Source organism: Mchenga conophoros, linkage group LG18 (genome assembly GCF_057382185.1).
Source record: "Mchenga conophoros isolate Kocher_MC1m ecotype Shallow Benthic linkage group LG18, M_conophoros_male_GT1.1, whole genome shotgun sequence".
Classification (NCBI taxonomy): Eukaryota; Metazoa; Chordata; class Actinopteri; order Cichliformes; family Cichlidae; genus Mchenga; species Mchenga conophoros.
In genome coordinates, this window is record NC_140543.1 from 27255313 (window position 1) to 27281181 (window position 25869).

Below are 25869 nucleotides of genomic sequence, written 5' to 3' on the forward strand. Positions count from 1 at the left end.
TAATAAAGATAAAGACACTGCATATTAGTATGTTCTGTGAGCTAAATAGCTAAAAGGTTGAATAAAACATGTCAGGTTGCTGAAATGTGTTGAACGGATTACATTAGTCAATAAATAGATGACTAAGCAAGCAGCCTTGGTATTTTTTCATTTTATGCCATTAAAAACAATAAACTGGCCCTGACTGTATGAGCTAAGAAATACATTTGCAGTTAAACAAATTTTCGTAACAAAAATTCTTAAAGATGCTTTCTCCGCTTACACATATTAGCATATCAGCAATTACAGTCATTTCGAAATGAACTGGTATTTTGTATCTTAAAATATCTATGACAGCAAACACTGGTGCTTAATCATTTATGTAGATTAAAATGGTTAAATGTTTTAATGAGGATGTATTATATATCCTTAACCATCATTATATTTATAACAAAGTAGCTACATATTGTTACTGATTTTGTTCCCTCTCTTTACTATATCCGTAGATGTGATTTGGTCATATGGTTGTTTGTTTGTTTGTTTAGGCTCCTGCGCAGTATCTTAGCTGTTCCCAGGACTGCGCTCTTCTGGACAGAGATCTCCGATGTTGTTCCCGGGATCTGCTGGAGCCACTCGCCTAGCTTGGGAGTCACCGCACCTAGTGCTCCTATATATATATATATATATATATATATATATGTATATATGTATGTATGTATATATATATATGTATATATATATATATAGAGAGAGAGAGAGAGATGTGTGTGTGTGTGTGTATTCTAATAAAATAGATCAGTCAATCAAACAATGCCCTATCCCAATGTATGATGTGTCATTATGTGGAATTAAAGATAAAATTATGAGAGTGAAATATTTTTGGTTTTTGATTGGTAAAATAATTTAAACAAAAATAATTTAATTTAATTTAATTTAATTTAACCCTCTGATGCATAGTGGTCACTGGAGTGGACAGCTACTAAAACGTACATATCTCTTTAATGCATTGGTTTCTATGGTGGAACTGCATATTAGCCTCTAGAGTGCTCTCTGCTGCCATGCTCCATTGAGGTCAATTCAGTGTTCAGTTAGTGCAACTGCAAGTAAATTTCCTCTGAATCAAAGATGGCAGACAAACTGTCACCCCTGCCGACCACTGCTGGCATATCCTGTCAATCCTTCTATGCTAAAAGAGCCCAACAGGTAAAAAAAATATGATGATATGCAGTAACATCTAGGGAAGGATATTATCTGTTTGGAATAAGAAATTGTTATGTCTAATATGTAGAAAACTACGATTAACCATGTGATTAACCATGTGTCCACTGTAGTGGACATCATGCATTACCCACTATATTTTTTTAACATAAGTCATAAATTGTCTCACTGTTTTTTGGGACTGTTTTGGTTATAAGTAAGCATATAATTGTTACATTTATAAGCTACTCATTTAAAATGTATATTTCTGTGCAGATCAGCTGTAGTTTGAGTTACTATAATAATTATTTTATCATATTTTGTAGACTTCAAATGCAGCAAAGAATAAGGCAGCGTACAGAATAGTCCAGGAAATTCCATCCAGCTCCAGTGATGATGATTTCATTGATGAGTGCAGTGATGATGAGTTCAGTGATAAGTCCAGTGATGATGAGAGTGGCTGCCAGAGCAGAACAGAGACATAGGAACTACGGACAGCCTAGGTGTGATGAACACAGAAGTGTTTGGAGATGCAGAGACTAAGATGTCAGTTTGTGTTTTCTTCCAGCATGCTACTAAGGGCTTGGTAATACTGTCCTGCATCGTTATAGAACTGTGTAGACTCAAAAATGTTTCTCTTGTTGGAGATAGTTTGCCATATTCAGGTGTAGGATTCACAGCTAGGACTGTTGATTGGTTTTGTTATTTACGTCTAAACATTGGGGCCTTATGAGTTGAAAGTTCCAAAAAAATTGCTGAGATGTTTTTCAAAGGATACAAGCAAACAAGTGTTTGTATATTTACAATAGAACACAAGGTAATTAATTTTTATAGTAAATTCACAGTATTTCATGCTAAGTGCTCAGGCGCATGTAGTCCACTGGAGTGGACAAGTTTATAACTTTATAAAAAAACATATTTTTGGGGAAAAAAGAGTTGAACATTTTTTTTCATGTCCTGAGAAGAATAAAAGCACTTAAGAAAAAAATCTTGACCAAGGCTTTCATAATTCATGCATCAGAGGGTTAATGCGTTGCCAGTTTACATACACATGATTAAAGACAATGATTGAACGTCAATGGCTGTCATTTTTGTGCCACACAGGCTTCCGTAGAAGCAGGAAGCAGTTCCGTCGTCTTTTAAGACCTTTCGTGGTCCTGTTTTCAGCTAATTTTTTGAAAGGAAATAAGAGCTTTTGCTGAGGTAAGTGCTTAACTCCTGCTTTTTGAATACTGCCGGGTTAACTGTAACGCGTAAGCTCTGTAGCGAAGGAAACAGCTAGTGTTAGCTGCCAGCTAACACTAGCTGTAGCAGGATGGAGCAGACCATTGAGGAGACTCAGTGTGGAGCTGGTCCACTCCAAAAGTATTGACACTATAGACACGGCAAAAGTCATAGGCATAATTTAACTTGAAACTAGAGTTTAAAGAAAATCCCTGTCCACTGTTCCGTCATTTTGGATGATAAAACAAGCTAATGTTTTTGTTACATCTAATGTGCTTTGTTTGTTGTGTTGTTTTCTTTCTGTGGCACATGTCACAGTGTGTCAAGATTAAAAAAAAAAAGTCTGCAACATCTTAACAGCCCACCATGCAGTGTTGTTTAAAGCCTTCAGAACCACTGTTACTTCATGAATTAAAACTGTTTAATACTTTCACAGATGGAAGAGATACAGCCTTGTTACCATGGACTTTTCATTAATACACTTCACTTCTGATCATCATATTTAACGTCTTTCACATTGTTTATGTGCCTCTGTCAGGTTACAGATGGGTGACATCCGTCAGTCATTGCTGCCTCGGGATGTGCTGAGTGCAGCCAAGGAGCTGCTGTACCACCTGGACATTTACATCTGTAACCTGGTGCAGTCTGGGAGGCAGCCTCCTCAGGTTGACTCAAAAACCCTGGAGCTGGTTGAGGAGTTCATTCTACATGCACCCAAAGATAGAAACACCACAGCCAGGGTAAACTGGGACCCCAGAATGCTTAAGCACCAATGTATAATATGTAAACACACAAAAGAAATCAGTCAATAACTCAAGTGTGTTTTTTTGTTTTGTTCTTTATTTCAGAGAATGAGTGCTCTTCAGGAGCTCCAGCTGTTGGAGATCATGTGCAGCTGTTTTCAGGAGCAGAGTCGTGATGCTGTCCGTCAACTTATGTTTGCTGCCCTTTTTAATCTCCAAGGCAACCAGGCAGATGAAAGCCGCATGGCACTGCTGGGCAAATTGGTCTCCATGGCTATCGCTGTGGGCAGGGTTCCTATCCTGGAATGTGCTGCTACCTGGTTGCAGGTGAGGACTCAATCACACAGCCCTGTGTTGTTAGTAGTGAAATCATGAGGTCAGGGAGAAATGACAAAAAAACACAACCACAACAACTGTTCTTACACTAGACTTTGATACGTGACAGCAGACAGCGTTGCATCTGGACGATGTATTGCTTCAGTGATGGTGCCATGTGTAATTTGACCAGTTTCACCAGCCCTTATCACAGTTGGAACTTTGATGCTTTAAGGTCTATGTTTTTCTCCTGACACTGTCTGGACCTGATGTGTCAAGAAAAGACTGCATGTATGTGTCCCTGTACTTTGGATGTACTAATCGTAGGCTTCTGATTATGTTTGTGCTGTGCAGAGAACCCATCGTGTGTACTGCGTACGCTTGGCGCAGGTGCTGGTAGATGATTACTGCAGTATGGTCCCAGGCTCTGTGCCCACCCTGCAGAATATCCACAGTGCAAGCCCACGCTTCTGCTGCCAGTTCATCACTGCTGTCACCACTCTCTATGACTTCACTTCAGGTAAAAAAAAAATGCATGTAAAAACATGGAAACTGTTTGAAAAAAGACTGACACGCCTGTGTTCGTTGGAGGAACATCTGATATTTAACATTTTTGTGTGTGTTTTCAGAGGAGCTCACCCCCCCACTCGAACTCCTCCAGATGATAGTATCGTGGATTCAAGATGACCCTCATCTAGTCCTGATCACCTTCCTGAACTCGCCCATTTCCGGCAGCCAACCGATCACCTCGCTCGATGTCACACCGTTAGGGGGTTTGGTGCGCTGGTGCATAAAAGCACCGCTGGTCTATAGCAGAGACAAGAAGCAGGCGCTGACCAATGGAAGCTCTGAGAATGAGCCAGAAGTAGGGCCTCTCTTCTCTGCACTCCATTTAAGTGTCCTACAGGTTTGTGTTTGTGTTCAGATCCATTCAGTAAAAGACACATTGTACACGTAAACCCTTGTAACGTCCACAGAGAAGGTCATTAGCCATCTCCTCCTTCTTCCTTATTTAGGTCTTAATGCTTTTGCCCAACATACTCAACGAGAAGGGGCTTTTTGGTCGCCTGGCACTGCTTCAGATGGAGTCCTTGGCTGCTCTGACGTCCGATCTTTCCCGACTTTTGGACCAGGCTGACAAACACACGCACACGTCCTCCGCTGATACACTTGCACTGTCCCAGCTGGCCCTCGACCGGCTGGCCCAAGCCCTGCAGGTGGCCATGGCCAGCGGAGCCCTGCTCTGCTCAAGAGGTAACAGTGTGGAAAAATGGTGTCGTGAGTGCCTGTACATTGTTGTGCCTGAGACTGGAAATTAATGTAATATTCAGCTATTCAAATCCAGCTCCATGTATGGCTTCTAAGTTCATTTTCTAAAAGAAACAAAATGACAACAAAAAAACACAGCTGTAGTTACAGTTAAGTCTGCCATGAACTCATCTGTATATTATTCTAAGCAAGTATTCTAGAGTCAAATATGTGGCCACCTGTCTGACAGCTAAAGCTTGGTCCAAACTGGGTCATGTCATCATGTCATGTGATAATGATCCCAAATAAAGCAGCAAATCTACAACAGAGTGACTGAAAAACAAAAAAAATTAGACTGTTACAACATCTCAGTCAGAGTCCAAATGTCAGTCTGAGTGAAGAATGAGCCAAAGTTCCTCCACAACAATGTGAGAAACTGTTGAAGTCATACAGAAAATTATTACTTTGAGTTATTGCTGCTGAATGTGTCTCCAAAAGCTGTTGGATCACGTCTTGTACTTAGTTTTTCACTACTGAGTAGAGTCCTGTGAAATCTTTCTCCTTCCTAGTAGATGGGTACATAAACTTGTCCCACGTGTTGCAATTACTGCTTTATTTTTTCTCTTATCTTTTAAGTTAAAGACCTAAAAAGATTGAGTGCATTAGTATTTAAAGGCAAACTGATTTTTAAAATGTCACTTTGAAGGAACTTTAACAAATGTTATATATGAAGGAGCTTTTAGAAAAGAATTTAGTAGCTAGGTAACCAGCTGTACTTTGTCTTAGCACACTGTCTTTTCAAACATAATGTTGTCTTCACAGAGGACCTGAGGGCCATCTGTTCCCGACTCCCCCACAACAAGTAAGATCCAAGAATTTGTTGTTTAGTACATCATTTCCCTTCACAATGTGATATTTCCACAGTGTTGTCGCCTACACTGTGCTTCAGCTTCAGGGTTTGTTTGTTTTTGTTTTTAACAAAATTACATAAATGTACCATGTTATAACCAGCACCCTAGACTATATAGGAAGCTGGTTAAGGACTGAAGTTTAGGTGTTGAAGTGAAATCGAACAAACTTCCCCATTGGAAGAAATTTTACCGCTAAAGCCATTCTATTTAAACAATGCAGTATCTGTGCCTTTAACCCTCGGACGGTTTAAGTTCCTTTTTTGACTTAAACCGTCCGAGGGTCAATTTGATTACAGATTTAATTCCTGTGATTTTGGTTTTCTTTTGGCTTCTCATCTCAGTCTCATCTTTTTGTGTATTTGTGTTTCCAGTCTGCTCCAGTTGGTGCTGTTTGGCCCGGTGATGTACTACAACAACATCCACACATCTCCGCTGGCCTATAGTCCGCACGCCGCTCATTCACCCATCGCCCCGCTCCCTGCACTCCCCACACACCGCGCACACACCCCGCATGCGCCACTTGCCCCACACCCTTCCTCTCACCCTCAGTACCCAGCTCAGCCCTTTATGACAGGGATGCCGTTCCCCTTCCGACCCAGCCACTGAGAGAAAAATCCCTCAAACCACTGGCAGATGTTCATGTGGACATTTGGTAGTATGAAGTGAGTGTTTGTGTGCGTGGATTAATATGTGTGTTTGTGTAACTAGGGTTTATTGTCTGATGTTATTAGCACCTTTGCTTCTGAGAAAGTCTGTGAGGCTTACATGTTTGTCCAATAAATATTTTTTTACCTCCATCATGGTGGTGTTCTTTTTACCAACTATTTGTGGTCACTGTTGTCCTGTTTCCAGCAGGAAACGCTGAGCTTGTATTTCCAGGTGGACAGTTAGAAACTGAATCATCATTACAGGAATTAACCAAACCACCTGTTAAAACATGACGTGACATGTGCAAGTGCAGGCATAGAGGCAACTTGACTCAGAGTGTGGACAAATGAGTAAAGGTAGACTTCAGCGTGTCCCAAACTCAATGTGCTTCATTACATAACTTGGAGATGTCAAGAGTTTTTGGAACCCTGCCCTGTGTGCATAAGTTCACCCTGTTGCGGGGCAGATAGCATATCATTGAACTGCAGCACCTCACCCTTTTCAGAGACCCCAGCTGCCTTCATGTAGGATGAGAATTGCATCATCTGCGATATTTTCTCTATAGCAGAAGCAATGGGTGCCTTTAACAGAACAAAAGGTTAGGATAGGGTTGAATATTTTTGCTTCACTTCCTTATAACGTGCTTAGAACGAAGTGAATAGTTTTCAATCTATTCATGTTATTTTGATCAGTATTGTTGCCATTGTTAGCCCTTGTGCTTCCTTTTCTGTTCTTACTGGAATTGCACTAACAGAGGTGCACGTAGATTTCCTTCATTCCATCCTGGAACAGGTGCGAGGATACATTAAGTCTTGAATCCGCTCCAACAGAGTGTCAGCATGTGGCGGCAAAATGGAATCCAGTTCACAAATGCATTTCGCCACAGCTTAAGGCTGATTGTAGTATGTTCATGCATGTGCTGACTGTTTGCCCCCCCACACACACACATCTCATGGGCGGAGGCAGTGATAAGGATAATCTCTTCCTAGAAAATGATGCTTTACTGTTGGGCCTTCAAAGGTGACACACGGAGATAGTATTAAAGTTAAAAAGGCGGGATCGATGAGAAAGAGCGTGTGAGCTTTGTTTCTACAAATGATAATGAAACCGGCCGGGCGGACTCAGATTTTGCATTCTAGTGTGTGGTTTGGTGAAAATGTAAATTAGAGCAGAATGCGATATGTCGCATATCATCAAGATATGTAGTTTCTCCTTTTAGCAACACTCTGTCTTCTTTGTCCTGATGAAATAAGAAAGGAGTGTATGGCCAACATTAAATAGCTTTTCTATTTCCGATCATGCAACTATTTAACCTCATCAGATATTAGATGTTCCAACATTTCGTAGGTAACTGACTCTACCAGCTTTTTTTATGTGTTACTGCCATTAAATTTCAGTTTCAACATTTGATACGTTCTTGTACTAATTAACATTAGAAAATTATGCTGCACCATGTTGCCACACATGCTGACCATAGCTAGTTTCATCTGTGCTCTTACTGTAACAGATTTTTCCGTCGGGGTTTCAGAGGATATTTTGGTTTGTGTTGGTTCAGTTCACCCTTGCCAGAGGTGTGACTGTATGGTTGGGCTGGACTGTGTGTTAACAGCTGCAGAAGCAAGGTTTCTGCAGGAACACCGCCTCAGTCACACAGATGCACCACCACCTACATTGGGGCTGATTCCCTCAGAACTGCAAGCTAACCATAAACTAGATGGCTGGACTAGTTTAAGTGGTGAACTACTTAAGTGGTGAACGTCTGCAGTGCCTGGACTAAATGTTACACTAGGTTTTCAATCTTTAACTGTGAACTCGTAAAGTTCATTCATGCTTGAAACAACATATCAGCAAAATAAATCATGGCACAAAACGACCTCTTCCCCTTCTTCACTTTGCTTTGCACAGAGTGCAGGTGTTCAGTGGTTCTGCTTACACTTCCTCTCTTACAAATACAGCAACAAGTCTGGAAGTCACCGGCAGTTTCGGCACCTGTCGATCTGAAGGTATAAAGTAATAAAAATCAAACTGTCACTGGAGGACTCAAAGAATAAAAACAAGTATCTTTCACCTAGTTTTTGTGGGGGGACTCGTGTAACTGATTCTATTCTCTGAGTGAATATGTACAGTACATGGCATCAAAGCTGTCATTAACAGGTTTGCTCTGTCATATCCAACAACACAAGCGTCTCTGAATAAAGAGCTGTAAGTCGGGCTGTAGCTGCTGTGGGACCACCCTCATTTGCTTTTCTCAAAGACAAGGATCAATGCTGCTGACTGTACATCCTGCAAAGCTTGATCTTATAATTCACTTTAAGACAGAAACAAGCACAAAGAGGACACAAAGCAGTTATTTTCTGGGGATTTAACGGTGATATGGGAAACTCAGGATGATTCTTTCCCATATCGTCCTGAAAGCTTCCAAGAAGCTCCTGAGATGAAGGTTTCATTAGCAGCAGTGTGTAAGTTTGAAAAAAAAAAAAAAAGCCGTGCTGCTTTTCAGTTTGGAAAAAATACACCTAGAAAGGATATTATCTTCTCTCATTCACTGTTCTGCTTACTGGCTAATTTATTAAGTCTGTATTAATGTGTGCACAGTGATGCATGTTAGAGGAGGAAAGTCCCTGCTACCTGCACATCCTAAATATTAGTGGCTTGTAGCATTTACCTGAATCACCTGCATGCTAGCATTTCCCAAACAGCCCTTGGAAAAAAACATAATGTATGAGGCAAAACCTCGATTTTGCCACGGTGATGCACCAAAAAACAAACTCTTCATTCATTCATTCAAACTCTGAAATGAAATCAAACCTCTGCAGGTGAAACTGTTAGTGGATCATAAGATGCATTAAGATCTTCTTGGAGCCAATGATGTGTGAACAAACATGGGCATTGATCCATATCAAATTAGTTTACTGAACAAATGGCGGTAAAGAAATTTATTGTACCATAGTGCACTTTTATGATGGGGTAACATAATATTCAGAGGTGTTTCTGAGCTGCAAACAGGCCAGCACAGCACCATTTTTATCTGTGACCACATTATTAAAGCCAAACATTCCTGACGGCTTCATCAAAATCGGAGTATTATGAGCTTCATAAGAAACACAGAACTGATCTCTCAGGTTGGATTTGGATTCCATTTGATTGTACAGGTGTGCATGAAAACAGGAGTGTATTTTATTCAGAGAAACAAATGTCAGCCTTGTGCAGTTACAGTAAAATTCAACAGTCTGCAGGATTCGTTCTCCGAGGAATGTCGTGTCTGCACAAATTTTCATGGCAGCCCAACGCCTAGTTGCTGAGATCTCTCTATTAAACCTATTCAGGAGTCTTATTTGAAAGAAAGGAAGGAAGGAGTTGCATGAGGTATTTCTTAATGATTTCAGAAAAGCGGTTGAGTCTTACAGCCTCTCTCCGTGTGCACACTGAACACGTGTGCCTTATTAAATGTTTCGTTTTTTAAATTCCAGACATCTTGTTTTTGTCTTGTCTTTTTTTCTGAGAAAACATTTCTTCCTCTCTTCTTGCACAGTTGGACTATTGTTACAGACACCACACATTATTACCCGATGCCTCACTTTGGATCAGTGTGCCAAGTAATGATTAAAAGAGACAACAAAGGCCGGCCTGAAAACAATTCTTACGACAACTTTACATTCTTGGCTTACACCAACATGGAACTACAACGACGTCTTGCTGTAATAAATGCTCTTGAACTTTCAGAACTCTAAATCCTTAAACGTGAAAGCACTGTTTCCCATGTCCACTGTTTTGTATAGAGAGAGATATATACACAGTAGTGTGCTTCTGAGTCCTAGCATTGAATGTTCTCAAACAAGTGGACTTCCAAAGCAGGTGTGACACAAAAATGTGGGGAAATGATGGTGTGGGAACATTATTAAAGCCGGCGCTCTCGTCACTCAATGACTGCTTTCTGCAAAATACATGTAAGCAGCCTGATGTTGGGCATAAACATGCAATTACTTAAGTCAACCCAAAAGAGCAATTACAGGGACAATTTCACAATCGCGCTTGTTTTGGTTCAATAATCAATAATTAAAAGTGATGGCAAATAAACGAGATTGCAAAACCAGCCATCAAAAAAAGTTTACAAAGACCTGTTTACAAAGATTTACTAATAATTTACCATCAGTGGCGACTGCTTCGCTGCTGCCCACCCCAATGCCCAATCCCAGAGGTTATTGATTGGTCAACCCTGTCTGAATGAACATGACAGTGAGTAGTATAATAACCAAATTATCAATGTCGTCTCCTTTTTTGGCTACTAAAGGCCAGACAGCATCAGTCTTTGCACTGAATTATTTACCAACTTTGGCTCCAGTGGAAATTTCCAAACTTTGCACTCCTAGGCTTAGTGGTAGAATACTGCTCTGTATTAATTCTGAATATAAAGCATTGTCTTTACTTCTGTGCTGTGTGGGAAGGAAAAGCAGAAATGGGAAAACTTCAGACACTGACCACAGTCAATGGACCTTCACGTCTTGTCTTCTTCTAGACATTTTCACAGCTGCAGCACAAAGACAACACTGTTTTTGGACTGTGGGTGTATGACACCCCCCCCCCCCCCCCCCCCCAAACACACACACACACACACAGATAAAAAAAAACACAAAAAAAACAGTCCTGACCGCTATCATGTCTGCTGTTCCTCATTTCAAGGTTTCAGTTGATGGAAGAAAAGCCACGATTTATCTGGAAAGGTCATTCAAGGTAGACTGTGGTTTTAAACACAACCAAAATACTAAAAATACCAGAGGGAAAAAAGTACAGTTATAATATTTTATTAGGACATTTTAAAAGTATATTTACTTACATAGATATAAATGGTAATTTCTAATTTTCTGGTTATAATATTCATTCTAGACTTTATAAACTATAATTTTGAAGGGTAGATATGGTACAAGGCCACAGCGCAGCACACTATGATTCTTAAAAAAAAAAAAAGCTGAAGCTATTATAAAAAAAGCTTATCCAGCAGAATTCAGGATTGGATTTCAGTAAAAGTTTGCATCTTCCATAATTTGCACTTTAAACGTACAAGTAAAGATGGAGAAGCTTGGAAGAATATTATTAGTCTTCTTTGACAACTTTAATATTGTGAGTTATCAAACACACATACACACATACTTGGTTATGTTCATTAGCTTCTAGAAATATTTTATCAAATAAGTAGTCTCCATCACTGACAGAGGCCTTCTTCCATCTGTATGCATTTCTGTTTTGTGTGATTTGGAACATTTTAGTTTAAGTTAAAGATTGGTTGCTTTATTATACCACATAATCCCTCATCTACAATAGGTTATTCTTTGTTAGTGCCTCCTCATACTTATAAATATATAAACACAACTGCATGATGAATACCTTCAGAACCAGCTGGTATTTGCAGAAAGAATCTGGCATTATTCATGTGCCATGCAGTGCAAATCCTCCTCTCTTTCCTTTTACCTTTCTTTTAGGAAGAAACATGCTGTATATTCCATCCTCACATTTGTGGCATTTTTGACCTTAATAAAAACAATGAACACACATTGAAATTTTAGTTAAGCTGATCCATAGATTTTATCCAAATACTTTTTGTGTAAACAAAAGCAAATTGAAGCAGAACAGCAAATTTCATGTTCTGCGAATAATCTCCTTGTCCCTCTATTTTGGTCTTGTCATTTACATATTGTTGTTTTTCCCCTTCTTTTTTAATAGTTGATACTATTTTATGTCATTTTGTTGCTTTATAGTAAAAATGTTTAATTTGGCTGCATTGATTGTTGTGACAAAGACGCTTCCAAGTACCACATGCACAAATGTACATTTGTCAGAAAAAAACGTCTACTTTTTGTGAAAGAAATAGAGCAATACTTTACGATGAAGATTTCGTCACAAATTAAAGAAAAAGCGAGCTTATTGCCGTCCTGTCGTTCTTTATTGCCCCCTTTCCTTCTCTGTTTCACAACACCTACTGCCTCTTTGATATCCATACCTTGCTTTATACTGGCTCATAGTTCGATTTGACGGTAATAAAGGCTGCAAAAAAGAAAAATGGGCGCTTTGACGTTTCCGCTGTGTTGACGTCACGCGTGCGTAGATCCTGCACGGCCAATAATAAGCGGGGTAGTTGGTGAGTGCAGCGTAATTCCTGGCTGGAGGGTGGAAGAGCGCCGACCGAAGAAGGAACCGCGTGTTACACAGCAGAAGGTCACTCAGGTTGGGTTGTGCTGGGGAGAAGGTGAGCTTTGAAAGAAAAGAAACGATAACAGTAAAAAAAAAAAAAAAAAAAAATGAAGGCCTAGCTACACTATTTCAAGTCGAGCTGGGGAAGTGTTAAAGCTTATTGTAGTTAAAATAAATAAGACTCGATGCAGATGGCACATGGCCATCTTTCGCTTTCCTCAGAGTGCGATGTATTAAAATGTTTATATATCTCATATTCAGTTTACTGATGTGTCAAACTTTGAGCAAATTTGCTAGCTCCGTATCCGAGCACGTGCACGTAGGTAGCCGGTGTCTTCGCGAACGTCACCTGTCACTTTGTCTCGCGAGCTACACGCTGCAGCTTGCAGGGCGCCATAATGAAGCAGGCCGGTTGTCACGTTCAGCCAGCATTGCGGAGTATTGTTCCGGTGTAAGCTAACGCCAGGTCCTCGTAACGACCCGTTCCTGTAACGTGGAGGTAACCGGGCCAGTGTCGAGCCTTCTCATTGACCTTGTCACACAAGCTACTGGCGGCTAAATATAGGATAATGAAGATGCACATGGTTGGGAGATTTTCAGGAACTTCTCAGATAATCTAACTCGCTGGTCTAAATAAAGGTGACAAATTGTCTCACATAAAACACGTGAAGCTGGCTCTCGCTGTGGATGAGTTCTCGGAGCAGCAGTGGGTGAACTTGACAGCCCTGTAAACTGCGAGCTGTCATTGTCTTAATGGGTGCAGTTTTAATATAATACTGCCGACAGTACTCTGTAGTACTGTTATATAGGTATAGAGGGCTAAATTGTGCCGAAGAGACACACGCTGCGGTATTAGAGTAGAACCCACAATAGTGAAAGTGAACAGGAAACAAAACTCTCCTGAAATCTCTGTTTAGTAAATTCAAGGTCATCCAGTGTCGCTTCTGATGGTTTGAATTCAGAATTTCCTGCTGTTTAAAAATACTTCTTAAAAAAAGGATTTGCTTGCCCTGCTTTTCCCCCAGTGTGACTATCACATGATCTGCTACTCTACAATAACTCCTATACACCGCTTACCTCACATGTTGTTCTTTTCCTCTTAGGAAGCAACATTTAGCTATATTTCAATATATACAGTCTAAACTATAAAGCGCGTTATTTCCTGTACATTGGTGAATGGTCAGGTAAGTTTCTCACATGCTGGTTTTATTTCAGCTAAGGTTAACTCTGTGCTTGGGTGAGGTTTCCACCTAATTGTGTGGTATTTGGATGTGTAATTAACATAGGGGGTGTAGTGCAAGTGCATTGTGGTAATTACATTATTTTATGAACTAATTGTGCTTTAAGTAATGATCCAGTAATAGATAACTGTTGGGTTTTTTTTTCTTTTCTTTTGGAAGCTTAATCTGGTGAATGAGAGTGACTGGTTCAGTTATTGTGTAAAACATTGGTGTGTTCCAAGCTTTTTGTCCTTCTCAATCACCCTCATCTTTACAACAGCTCTGTTCTTGTTGCCAGATTGTGCCTCATGATGAAGCAACAGTTAGCCCTTTTTTTTTTTCAGACAAAGGGTTTTGTTCAGTTCTGAACTCTGTACGAGGAAGTTGCATTTGTAGAGCCAGACTGTACTCCACCTCTCTGACCCTGACAGTGACATTTCAATATTTTGCAGGACTGTGCAGTCCTTGAAGGTTGAACTTGAGGCATACTCGATAAGGAGCTGTGTCTGACAGCTTGAATGTTTTTTGGGAAGATAAACTTGTAAAAAGAGACAAAATGCTGTGTTGTATTTTGTGGAAAAACACAAAATAACTGGTGAGAGTGGCTCGCTGTTCCAGATCTTGTTTTAATAACCTTGATCATGGGCTCACAGGGGGCAAATATCTCCTGTTACAGCTTGGTGTGTGTGTGTGTGGGGGGGGGGTGGAGGACCATGCCTGCCAGTATCCTTCTCAGAAGGGTGGGACACACACACTATCTCTTGGGCACACACACATGTTCAAAAACCTCTTCAACGGTGATGCAGCTTGTGCCTTTTGGCTATAGTTATGGTTCAGCAACTGATGTACAGAAGTGGGCTTCTCCTGTGATGTGAAAACGCTTGTTTTTAGTAAAGTGCTGTTGAAATTGAACATATGAATTCTTGATTTCTATTTAATATTAATATCCATATGTTTCCAAGTCTCAAAGAGTAGCTAATCTGATTAAAGGATCGGCTTAGCTCAGAACCGGTATGCTTGGTATGTACGGCTGTAGACACGGCTCTACCCACCTTAGAGATCAATTAGCTTTACACGGTGACTAATCCTTGCCTAGTTCTACTTTCTAAAGCTCACATCAGTCACACTTAAAGTTGTGAGCAAGAAAAATATAAGGCTGCTCATTTGTTGTCCTTTTTAGAGCTGATTTTACTGCTTTTCAGTGTGGTTCTGGTTTATTACCCTGAAGGTTGTCTAGGTAGTCCTGCCAAGCCATGCTCTAAAGTTACCTCATAGTGCTGAGAATAGACAAAAAAAGTGTTTCCTGAACAACTTGACCGAGGGCAGGTTCCAACTTGTCTGTGCTTTCATTTGCTTTGTGGAAATATTAAGCTTTTTATCTATTCTGTCTTGGAAGCTTGCCATCGAAGTCTATTAAGGTCGTGTTCTTCTGCTGCAAATTAGACCGAGCCTGCCCGCCCGCCTGTTTGTCCCCTTGGCATTTGCCCACACAGACCTTCCACACGCACTGTCCAGTTAGACATCTCGAGCTCCCATCTGTAGCTGCAAATCGGTCCTAAGGATAATTATAGGATTTCTCCTGATTTGTGTGAACAGCACACATTATATTATTAAACACTTCCATACCATTACAGAATGCATCAACCCGCGACTGCACAATTTATTTGTATGCCAACTCTCGGACCATGTGGATTTCAAGTCGGCGTCAACAAAACAATGTTTTCAGTGTTTTTAATCAGGCCAAAGTTCAGTGACCGTGATAGTGATTTAACCCTGTGATTCTAAACTTTTCTTGATGAGACAAGATTTGAGATGGCTTGGTCTTTTTGTTCTTGAGGGCACAGCTAATGGAAGAGACGTTGAGCCATCAATTTTTATTTATTTATTTATTTATTTGTTTAAATATATTTTTTAAATAAGCAAATCCCACAAAGGCCTGTTCTGATACAGGAAAAAATGTTAATGTTAAGCAATCAAAATGTGTGTATTCAAAATGTTTCTGTAATGTGGCCATAGCTTATCAACAAATATCCTTTGTGTGCTGATGGTTGGGAAACTTCCCCTGAAATTGTGATTGCAGTATGAATGTTGCAGCATTGTTTCACATTGTCTGCATGTGGTTCCTATGAAGAGGAACTCCACTTCTTGGATTTTAAAGCTGTTCAGTTACATTTTGGTCAGTTTTTTTTTTTTTTTTTTTTACCTTGTAAAGCATAGCAAGACAAAAAGCTATGCTTTTAGGTCCTTCTTTATCATGCTGAGAATTCCAGTATTTAAGATTGTATGTAGAGAACTTGTATTTTGAACCTTGTTGGCTTTGTTAAATTGACACCTTGCTTTGTTTGGCATACGATTTTGTGGGAAATCAGTGGTCTTGCATTCAGTTGGAGTTTGCAGGGGTCTCAGATGGTGTTTTTTGACGGACACTGGCCTTTTGTGCCTGGAAACGGCACTGTTTTTCTAGTTAGTAAGATAGGAAGCCCTGTGGATGTTTAGACAAGAGGTGGGGATGTATTGTTTGGACATCACAAGTAAAACTGTAACACACTGCTCGCACTGTAAGGGAACTGAAATTGAAGCACAAAGAATTCAAGCCGCACACTACGTGAAGAAGAGGGTTGGTTCATTACCCTTTATAGATTCAGTTGTGGCTGCATTCACCAACTCTGCAATGTTTAACTTATTTTCTTCTTCCTTATCTTTTTAGAATTCTGAGAAGCAACAATGGACCAAGCAAGGTCAACAATATCCAAGATTGTAAGTATAAGTGTAAACCCAACAATAACAGGCTTTGCTTTAAGCTTTCATCCTAAACGGGACATCATCATTTCCACACCTGAAATGACTGTTATTGCAAAAATGAGAACTTGCATGACCAGAATTTAATTTTTATTCTATTTTGGGAACAAACACAGGAAGAACTTGATAAATGCAATTGTTTCATATTCAGAAATGCATTGAAATGTTAAACTGTTAAATTGCATAATTAAGTTTTGTTTTAATTAGTGAGTGGTTCCTCTTGTTTGGCTAGCCACACTGAAACTGGAAAGTCCACCAGTTAGCTGATCTTTGGGTTTGTAAAGCACTTATTATAAATTGAGATCTAGAATTATTCTTCAGTCAAATCTCTGTTCGGTCATAAAAAAGCAAAAACCTTTTACCTCTTGTAAGTCCAAGCAAAGATCCTGAAATCAAACCACTGCTGTTCTTTGGGAGTTACTGAAATAATTTAATCTGCTTACCCTTTTTCTATTTGTGATAGTTTAATGGGGAGCCCCACTCCTACACACGATTCAACTTGACCCAGAATATGGAGGGTGACAACAGTCAGGTGGAGATGAAGCTGTCATCTGAAATAGATGAGGAGACTGGGGGAAATGGCGTTGGCGGCCACCTGAATCACAACTCAAATCGCACACCCTATGTGGCTCAAAAGTTTGGACGTACACCCAAGAACCTCTGCTTTATGGCAGCTACAATCTTCCTCATCTTCATCATCGGTAAGAGAGGGAGGAAGGAAGAAACTCTCTTTAATTTAGTGCACAATAACTTGAGTGGTTCTTTGGGGATCTGTCCCGTTGGATTGTGTGTTACTTGTGAAAAAGTGGAAGTTCACTGTCCGACAGCTATTTTAACATAATTTTCCCGTGTGTGGGTGTGGTGAGGGGACTTACCATGTGTCATTTTATCTAGAAAAACATGGCTTAGCTTTGAGTTGTCATCTGAGTGAGACACTTCAGTCAGGGTTTGGCTTGCACCACTTAATTCAGTTGATCTGTTCCCATCCCTTATCTGGAATCACTGCCACTTTCAGGCTATTTGATTGGCTACCTGGTCCATCGGAATAAGGATTTGGCTCCCACCTGTGCACCCTCTGCTCTCCGCTATGAAGACGTTTCTGTCGCCCATGAGACCGGTGCTGCTCCCCTCATGGACTGGGATGATGTAAAAAAGCTTCTTGCTGAAAAACTGACTACATCCAGTATGGACGCTGTCCTTGGGTGAATAGAAGCTCCATGCACTGCAGCACTGCACACATTTTGTTATGTGTGTTGTATTTTTAACAGTAAGTAACCAGTTTTTGTTTTCCCTGTCACAGTCAGCTGACCAGTAGCAACCACCGGGCTGGTTCTCCTGGTGATGAAGATCTGGGGAACAAGGTGATAACAAAGTTTAAGGAGTACGGCATGAAGACCTGGACTGATGAGCACTTTGTCAAGGTTCAGGACCCCCCAGCATCTGGATACAACAGAATAGTTTTCAAGAACGGATCAGAGGAACGTCCAACGGGTTTCCTGTCCTACAGCGCCAGTGGAACAGCAAGGGTAATCAGAAGGCTAAATTATGAGTAGGAGAAATGTACAGTGACACTTGCAGTGACATTTCTGTTTCTGATGGCTCCAGGGTGCAGTGCTGTATGCCCATTATGGACAGGAAGATGACCTGAGGCAGTTAAAGGACATGAACATCGACATGAATAACAGGGTGATGCTGGTCAGAGCTGGAAGGATCAGCTTTGCTGAGAAGGTGGGTGGTTTCAAAATAAGGTGGAACATCATTTGAACAGGACTTTATTCCCTGTGGTACTTGTCAATATTTGTAGATGTCCTCTGTTCTTAACCTTCAGTAGAATTCCATTAGAATTTTCGTGTGTGTGTTTCTGTACAGGCGAGACCTTCCGAACTATATGACCTTTTAAGATCTGCAGATTTATATTTTCATACTTTTCTCATAATCTTTCTCCTCCTTTCCTTCATCTGCCTCCTCCATCACTGCATTCTCCTTTGTCATCTCCATCTCATCCTCTTTCTCCCCAACTGAATCAGAATCATACTTTATTCATCGCAGAAGAAATTATGTAAACAAAGACTCGCGTTTCCCCTTTTTACCATGAAACTTCGTTTTATATTATGTGATTCATTCGAATAATTTTACTGTTGGTGATCTTAGCTTCCCATTGCCTTGTTTCTCTGCTTATAGGTAGCCAATGCAGCCAAAGTGAACGCCTCTGCTGTGCTGATCTACCCAGACCCTGCTGATTACTCGATCGGCGAGAGCACTCCACTCTTTGGACATGTGAGTGAAGACAGTTTTTACTCCTCAGGTGTAAATCACCTGGAAAAAAACACTCAGATTTTCGACATGTTGACAATACACATGTTGTGAAGTGCATTTAAACCTAGCACTGTTCATAAGAGGAAGTAGTTGCGCTTCCTCTACCAGTGCAATAATCTAAATGATAACCACAATAATAATGGGGTTCATGTGTTTAGTTTGATTAAAGCTACCTTTGAAAAGATGTCATGATCCACTCTAAGATCATCTTTTCATCTGTCTGATTCCCACAGGTCCACATGGGCTCTGGGGATCCCTACACCCCAGGCTTCCCCTCCTTCAACCACACCCAGTTTCCACCTGTGCAGTCTTCAGGCCTGCCAAATATTTTGGCTCAGACTATCACAACAGGCATGGGAATGAACATTCTGAGGTAAGACTCACAAACATCATACTGGTATCAGAAAGATGGTTGAAGCTTGTAATAAACAGGGCATCAATAAAGGGTTGATGTTTGTCTGCATCCCACAGGCAGCTCGGGGGTAGAACTCAGCCAAATGGTTGGGGGAGCATCAATAGACTCGGAGATGAGAGCGATGTTATTACTGTGGAAGTCAACAATGTCCTTACTGAGAAAAGGATAAATAATGTCTTTGGGGTCATCAAAGGCTTTGTGGATGCAGGTACAGCAAAGATGAGTAATGAGAGAGATCCTGTGATCAGGAAATATGGAAACGATGCGAGTGATGAATGTCCTGTGACCGTCTGCAGATCGATACGTGGTCATTGGGGCCCAGAGGGATGCGTGGGGCCCGGGCTTTGCAGCATCAAGCGTGGGCACCAGCGTCCTCGTCGAGCTGGCGCGTTCCATCTCTGACATGGTGAAGAACGGTGAGCACCTGTCGGCAGCTGATGTTTGGTTTTTAATTTCCAAATAAAATGATCCTGGATGTACACTTCACGTCAGATACTGAGCAGCTAAAGAACATGCTGGCTTCATGAGTTTGATTAATTGTGCTTCCACTTTGATAGATGGATTCAAACCGAGGAGGAGTATTGTGTTTGCGAGCTGGAGTGCGGGAGAGTATGGGAGTGTTGGCGCCACCGAGTGGTTGGAGGTAAGAAGTGCATGGCAAAGGTTTAGATTAGCTGCATTTTTCTTTTACTCAACAAAAATAAATCTTCTCATTGTACTTTTTTTGCGATTTCCTTCATCTTTGGTGCTAAAAGAGACCCCCCCCCCCCCCCCCAAATGCATGAGATATCAATGGAAAGCCCAGGATGTCTTCTTCTTCGTACATCAGGATTTTATAGGATAGCTCAAATAAGTCAAAAGATGTAGACCAAAAACAAATGCCCATTAAAGAAGACGTAAATGAATAGACTTATTCTGAGGAGGATAATTATTAGTGATTGTGCTCAGTCTCATTCATATATTGGATATTTCTTTGTTCCAGGGTTATCTGTCCTCTCTGAGCATGAAAGCATTCACCTACATCAACCTGGATGGCATTGTGACAGGTATTTACTTCCATGGATGCAGACTTCTTGTACCCCTGGGGCGATTGTGGCTCAAGAGTTGGGCGTTCGCCTTGTAATTGGAAGGTTGCCGGTTTGAGCCCTGGCTTGGACAGTCTCGGTCGTTGTGTCCTTGGGCAAGACACTTCACCCGTTGCCTACTGGTGATGGTCAGAGGGCCCGGTGGCGCCAGTGTCTGGCAGCCTCGCCTCTGTCAGTGCGCCCCAGGGTGGCTGTGGCTACAATGTAGCTTGCCATCACCAGTGTGTGAATGGGTGGATGACTGGATATGTGAAGCGCTTTGGGGTCCTTGGGGACTAGTAAAGTGCTATACAAATACAGGCCATTTACCATTTACCCATGAAGTTGTTTAATGTCAAACTTTTACATACACATGCAAAAAGCATCACTTATGTTTCAGGATAACTAAATATTAGTGGTCTTGTTATTCTAGGGCAGAATGGGTTTAAAGTAGCAGCCAGCCCGTTGCTGCACAGCCTGGTCCAAAACGCTCTGAAAGAGGTAACTCCACAGCTGATCTCTTCTGCAGAAATAATTCTGTTGGTCAGTTTTATTTGTAAAATAAAACAAGAGTTTAATCAAAGTATTTGTTTTCTTCTTAGGTGAACTATGACAAGGACAATTCTCTTCTTTCTCAGTTTGGAAAGAACAACTGGGAGTCTGCTATGTGAGTCCGTCTAATTAAAGATAACAAAGTATAGCCAGTGATGATTATCACAGCCTTCTTGTTTGAAAGTAGGCTGTCATTCTCACTCTTCTTTTTTGCGTTTGATTTTGAAGTCTGGAGCCTCTGAGGATGGACAGTGCTGCGTATCCTTTCCTCGCCTTCTCCGGCATTCCCTCAGTCGCTTTCAGATTCCACTCTGGAAGTTCAGTAAGTGAATTCTTCTGTACTACAAGTTCTTAAATAGTTTCTGAACTCTTTTAACTAATGCCAACTTTGTAGATCTGAGAGTAGTTCTTAAAACATCCTGTGTGCCTCCTCAGGACTACCCGCACTTTAGCACAAACCTGGACACCCGAGAAAACCTGAACTCTGTCACAGCCAGCCAGGTTCCTCAGCTGGCTGTGAGAGCGGGCCAATTTGCAGGTCACATAGCACTGAGGCTGGTCCATGACCACCTGCTGCAGATGGACCTGAAGAAGTACAACCAGCTCATACGCAGCCACGTGGTTCAGATTAATGGGAAGGTCAAGGCTGTTCAGAGGGTGAGTGCTCACCAGTGTCCTTGTAAATGAAGATAGTATTTACCTTGTTGAGAGCAGGGCTGCAGAAATCAGGAGCAACTTGACTGTTGTCGTGTTTTTCATCACTCAACTTAAATGATCAGTTTTGAATCAGTTTGTTTTGCCTGGTTACTCCTCTCATCATAGAAGACAAAGCTGTGTTCAGGTCTTGAATGTCCAGCTTACTAACTTGAGTTTGTGGGAGAAAAGTCATCCCTGCATGTTTGTGTGCTTGCAGATGCAGCCCCAGCTGTTGCCCAAAGCTCTGACAGTGCGGTGGTTGATCATGGCCTCTGGCTCCTACAGCCGTGCCTCTAGCGCGCTGGCAGCCGACATCCAGAACAGTGACCTGGAGGACATCGAGATGTGCCGCGTGATCAATGACCGCATCATGACGGTAAGGGGGGAAAAAACTCAGCCCATCAAGTTTAGTTGATTTCACAAGCTGCCACCTCTGCTTTTGATGAGCTGAAATTACAACTTTAGTGTTGGTTTAGCTACCTTTGGATCGTATATTAAATGGGATGCATCACATTTTAATCACAGTCAAGTGTAATAGTTGATGTAGGTAGTGTTCAGTGTCTGCTTTCTGCTTTTCAAAGGACGGGACTGTCCAATAAATTTGTTGATAACGTTGGTTTTTATCCAGCTCTTTCATGATGTCCGTCTTCTTGCTATAGGTGGAAAGGAACTTCCTGTCACCCTACGTTTCTCCCAGAGACAGCCCCTTCCGTCACATCCTGCTGGGCTCTGGTAACCACACCCTCAAAGCTCTGACCAACCACCTCGACTCTTTGACGACTGCCGACCCCGACGCAGACGCCAAGCTGTTCCGCAACCAGTTTGCCCAGGCGACCTGGACCATTCAGACCTGTGCCAACTCCCTAGCAGGGGACATCTGGTCTCTGGATAATGAAATCTAGAAAAGTCCTTTTCCCTCCCTTGTTCATGGTTTGGCCCTCTTATTACAACAGGCAGTGCTGTTGTGATTAATCACCACGTTTTCAGCAGATATCTACAAAGTCATCATATCATTTCCACGATGTTCATTTTCCTTTTATCTAAAATTCTCTTAAAGCCAAACATGTTGCAAAGTGGTTTGTAAGCCTTCTGCCTTAAAAGGACTTAACCCTCTAAGAATCTTGAATTTGAACATGTGGTATTTAGTTATCACAGTCTTAAATCACATGGTGCTAGTAATGTCAACAAATGTTATGTGGAAGTACTACTTTAAATTGGTGTTACCTCTGAATGAGTTGGATTTTTTTTTTCTTTAATTCCAGAACAGTATCAGGTCAGAATCACAGTAAAGACTGTGTTTGCCAGCTCAGATCTTTAGACCGCAGTATGATAACAATAAGCTAATGACTTTGTATTTGTTTACCACGAGGCAAACTGCTGGTATTTCTGCTACTGCTGCTGCGGCTTGGTGTTCAAACCTGAGCTGGTTTCTATTGGTAGCTAAAATATCCCATACTGTGCTGATTCTGCTACACAACTCAAGTCAGAAAATAGATGCAGCTGCTGAAAGAAGTGCAGATTGATTTACAGCATGCAGCAGCAACAGTGCACACAGATTTGGAATAATCGGCTACTTTAAATGGGGGGGAAAAAAGTCCTAATTATATGCAAGAATTGAATTTTTTTTAAAAATGATCTGAATCAAATACGAAACACATTTTTTGGCTTTGGAGCTAATCTGTGCAGACCTGTCAAAGCAGGGGAAAAGGTCCTCAACCATGTGGCACTGAAACAGAAACCGTATGTTTATTTATTGTGTTATTTATTTATCAGTGGCAGGGTTCACTATAAATAGTTTTTATTCACGTTTTATATAAAAAAAAGTATAATTATCGGGGGCAGTGTCTTCCATAATTATGACAGTTATACTGTCGAAATGACAAAAGCAGCATCTGCTAAAAGAAGTGTACATGTGCACCGACAGCTGGTACACAACAGTTTTTCTTTCCCCTCTGTCAACTGACACTGAACTGGTCTCTGAGCAATGCCAGCTCACACATCACACCTGACAATATTTACCCGTACCTGTCCTTTGGTGCATGTACACTTCTCATCTTGATGGCATTATCGGGAGCAGTGATTTCCATAATGTGAAAAACAGAAGGTAGTTTTTGCCTACCAGTGTGTGCCGTATCGGAGGCAGTGCCCTCCATATTTCACTGTAGGGGTGGATGTTTTTTATTATCGGGGACAGTGTTTCCCATAATGTGTATATACAGTACAAAGCTACACATCGCACACGTTTGCATCTTTGCAATCCCATCTGGCGTTCCATGCTAACTTCTTCAGCGTTCCTCTCTAGACAGGCAGGTTGGCACCCAGAGCACCTGATCACAGATCAGTGTCTGTGTCATTAGTGAGGCCAAGCAGCTGATGTGCTTGTTTTTAGCGAGACGGTCTGTTTTGAAGCGAACGCTGGTCTGCTCTGGTCTTTTCTTTGCATATGGAAGGTGTCTTTGCTTTAAGGAAAGCACAAATGTGTAATGTGGTTACAACAGCGTGTCTCCATAATCAGCCCCCACTCTGTGTTATGGAGTTAGTCTAATGAATTAAAGTTCATTGTACCTTCTCCTTTGATGAATTCACTGAGATTTCCTTGTGCCTCTTCTTTTGTTTCTGAGCTGACGAATACTTGGATTGTTTCGTTTTCATGTATCAGGGTTCAGTTTATTTTTTATTTTTTTCCTGTTTCTCTAAGAATCAAACTGGTGTTAAAACAGAGTTGCTAGACAGAAAACAAATGGATGCGAGTCCATTTCAAATGACTGAAAGCAGGATTCTGTCCAAAACCCATCTGACTGATTGTAGTTCATCAAACTTGTTAACATGATGCATTAACCATTCGTCATTTGAGGGATTTTTACCTTAATCCTGTTGGTTTATAATGAGGCAGGTTCTGGAAATTGCAACTCCATTTTCAGCACTGGCTTGTAAGAATTAGCAGATGAGTTTTGGATCAAAGGGGGAAAATGTAACCCTTGTTAAAGAATGTTTGAAAATGCTCGATTATTATTGTGCGTGGTTTTCTTTTCTTTGTTCTTTTTCCTTTCTCTCAAACTGTGCGCACATTTGCTTTGCTTTATTTCAGTTGTTTTGTTTCATTGCTGCAATAAACAATCACAGCTATTGGAGTCTTAGTTTCATTATTCATTCTCAATAACATGGACACTTTGTCTTGTTTGTTAGGCTACTAATAAAATTTGGCACTGTATTGTACATTAGCTTATTGCTTTAGTTCTTAAAACAAAACTACCAGTGACCTTTTTCATTATTCGGTGCCTTGCTTAATGGTGCTGGTGATCATGGTTCTCGTGGTCATCTGGCGTCCTCTTCAGTCTCTAACTCCCCCAATGAGGGTTTCTCTTGTCTTATCAGAGGTGGGTAGTAACCAATTACATTTACTTTTTGGAAAAAAGTAAATGTAACTTTTTGAGTAGTTTTACTTGAGTAATATTATTATGAAGTATCACTACTCTTGAGAAATAATTCTGGCCATTCTACTCAGTGTGAATAACTTCAGTAAAGGAATAATAAACATGTTTTAACCAAAAATGCATGAGACACAGACACAAACCTACAGTTTATGTTGAAATGACACTTCTTGTTTGTACATAAGGTTTGTTGTTTTAATGTTATTCTATCTGCTGAGCCTGTTGTGCCATTTGGAGAGGCAAAGCAACACCATATATGTCAGGGTTTCTGGGTCTTTGACCCAGTATTCTTAGTTCATGTTCACTGTTTATATTCTGTCTGCTTCACCTCCTGTTTTATTGTGTTAGCCTTGGTCCATGTGCATTATGTTCCGTCCTCTTCCCGTTTATCATTAGGTCATTATGTTCAGCTGTGTACTCACCAGGTTCTAATCTCTCATCACTCAGCCTGTGTATTTATGTCCCTCAGTTCAACCAGTCCAATGTCGTGTCATTGATGTTATTGTGATGTTGTTCTCGCCGCTGTTAGGTTGTCCTCTGTTCAGTTCCGTCAGGTCAGCCGGTCAGTTGTCAGTCAGTCTTTCATTCATTCATCCATTCAGTCAGTCGTCCAGCCGGCCAGCCGTTTCCTACTTCTGTTCTGTTTGTTCACTCCGTTGACAATAAAACACCAATCTTCACCTACCTGTGAGTCCAGCGTTTGGGTCCTCCTTCTTTCGTCCACGACCTCATCCTGACAATATATTTATATTACCTTCTGTAAATATTCGTTTAATAATGATTTGGAAAAGTGTTTCTTCTTAGATTTATTGTTTTGTAATCATGTTATTTATATACATTTCTTTTTCTGTCTTTAGTGCAAATTTTGGTATTTTAAACGTTGTTCTTGTCTGATTATCTAATTTTTTTTTTTATATTAAATCAG

The 25869-nt window shown here is 40.9% G+C and overlaps 2 protein-coding genes across 3 annotated transcripts; both read left to right on the forward strand.

Annotated features, from left to right (window-relative positions):
• Window positions 1–933: 933 nt before the first annotated feature.
• On the forward strand, window positions 934–6414 carry ints15 (integrator complex subunit 15). Of its 2 annotated transcripts, XM_085255211.1 has the most exons (9): window positions 934–1182; window positions 2281–2379; window positions 2939–3140; window positions 3249–3470; window positions 3813–3978; window positions 4088–4365; window positions 4475–4712; window positions 5529–5568; window positions 5989–6414. In XM_085255211.1, the coding sequence occupies exons 3-9, from the start codon at window positions 2946–2948 to the stop codon at window positions 6221–6223; spliced, it is 1374 nt and encodes a 457-aa protein (XP_085111337.1). In that variant the 5' UTR covers window positions 934–1182; window positions 2281–2379; window positions 2939–2945; the 3' UTR covers window positions 6224–6414. The 2 variants fall into 2 exon arrangements, with proteins under 2 accessions (XP_085111337.1, XP_085111336.1); XM_085255210.1 differs by lacking the exons at window positions 934–1182; window positions 2281–2379 and adding an exon at window positions 2428–2541.
• Window positions 6415–12381: 5967 nt separating this feature from the next.
• LOC146554034 (transferrin receptor protein 1-like) lies at window positions 12382–24639 on the forward strand. The gene is made up of 18 exons (XM_085253649.1): window positions 12382–12506; window positions 16379–16428; window positions 16934–17171; window positions 17486–17672; window positions 17771–17996; window positions 18076–18198; window positions 18652–18747; window positions 19020–19159; window positions 19258–19409; window positions 19498–19617; window positions 19759–19844; window positions 20184–20247; window positions 20699–20766; window positions 20868–20932; window positions 21046–21139; window positions 21253–21474; window positions 21731–21889; window positions 22173–24639. Exons 2-18 carry the CDS (start codon window positions 16396–16398, stop codon window positions 22413–22415), a joined length of 2316 nt encoding a protein of 771 aa, XP_085109775.1. The 5' UTR covers window positions 12382–12506; window positions 16379–16395; the 3' UTR covers window positions 22416–24639.
• Window positions 24640–25869: the final 1230 nt, after the last annotated feature.

Excerpts from the sequence above, each read along its gene's own strand:
- ints15 (XM_085255210.1), top strand. The coding sequence starts at position 2,492 with ATGGAGCAGACCATTGAGGAGACTCAGTGTGGAGCTGGTCCACTCCAA. Across the intron at positions 3,141-3,248 it reads ATAGAAACACCACAGCCAGG|AGAATGAGTGCTCTTCAGGA; the intron begins GTAAACTGGGAC and ends TCTTTATTTCAG. Across the intron at positions 4,713-5,528 it reads AGCCCTGCTCTGCTCAAGAG|AGGACCTGAGGGCCATCTGT; the intron begins GTAACAGTGTGG and ends TTGTCTTCACAG.
- LOC146554034 (XM_085253649.1), top strand. The coding sequence starts at position 16,396 with ATGGACCAAGCAAGGTCAACAATATCCAAGATT. Across the intron at positions 18,748-19,019 it reads GCACTCCACTCTTTGGACAT|GTCCACATGGGCTCTGGGGA; the intron begins GTGAGTGAAGAC and ends TGATTCCCACAG. Across the intron at positions 21,475-21,730 it reads AGGTCAAGGCTGTTCAGAGG|ATGCAGCCCCAGCTGTTGCC; the intron begins GTGAGTGCTCAC and ends GTGTGCTTGCAG.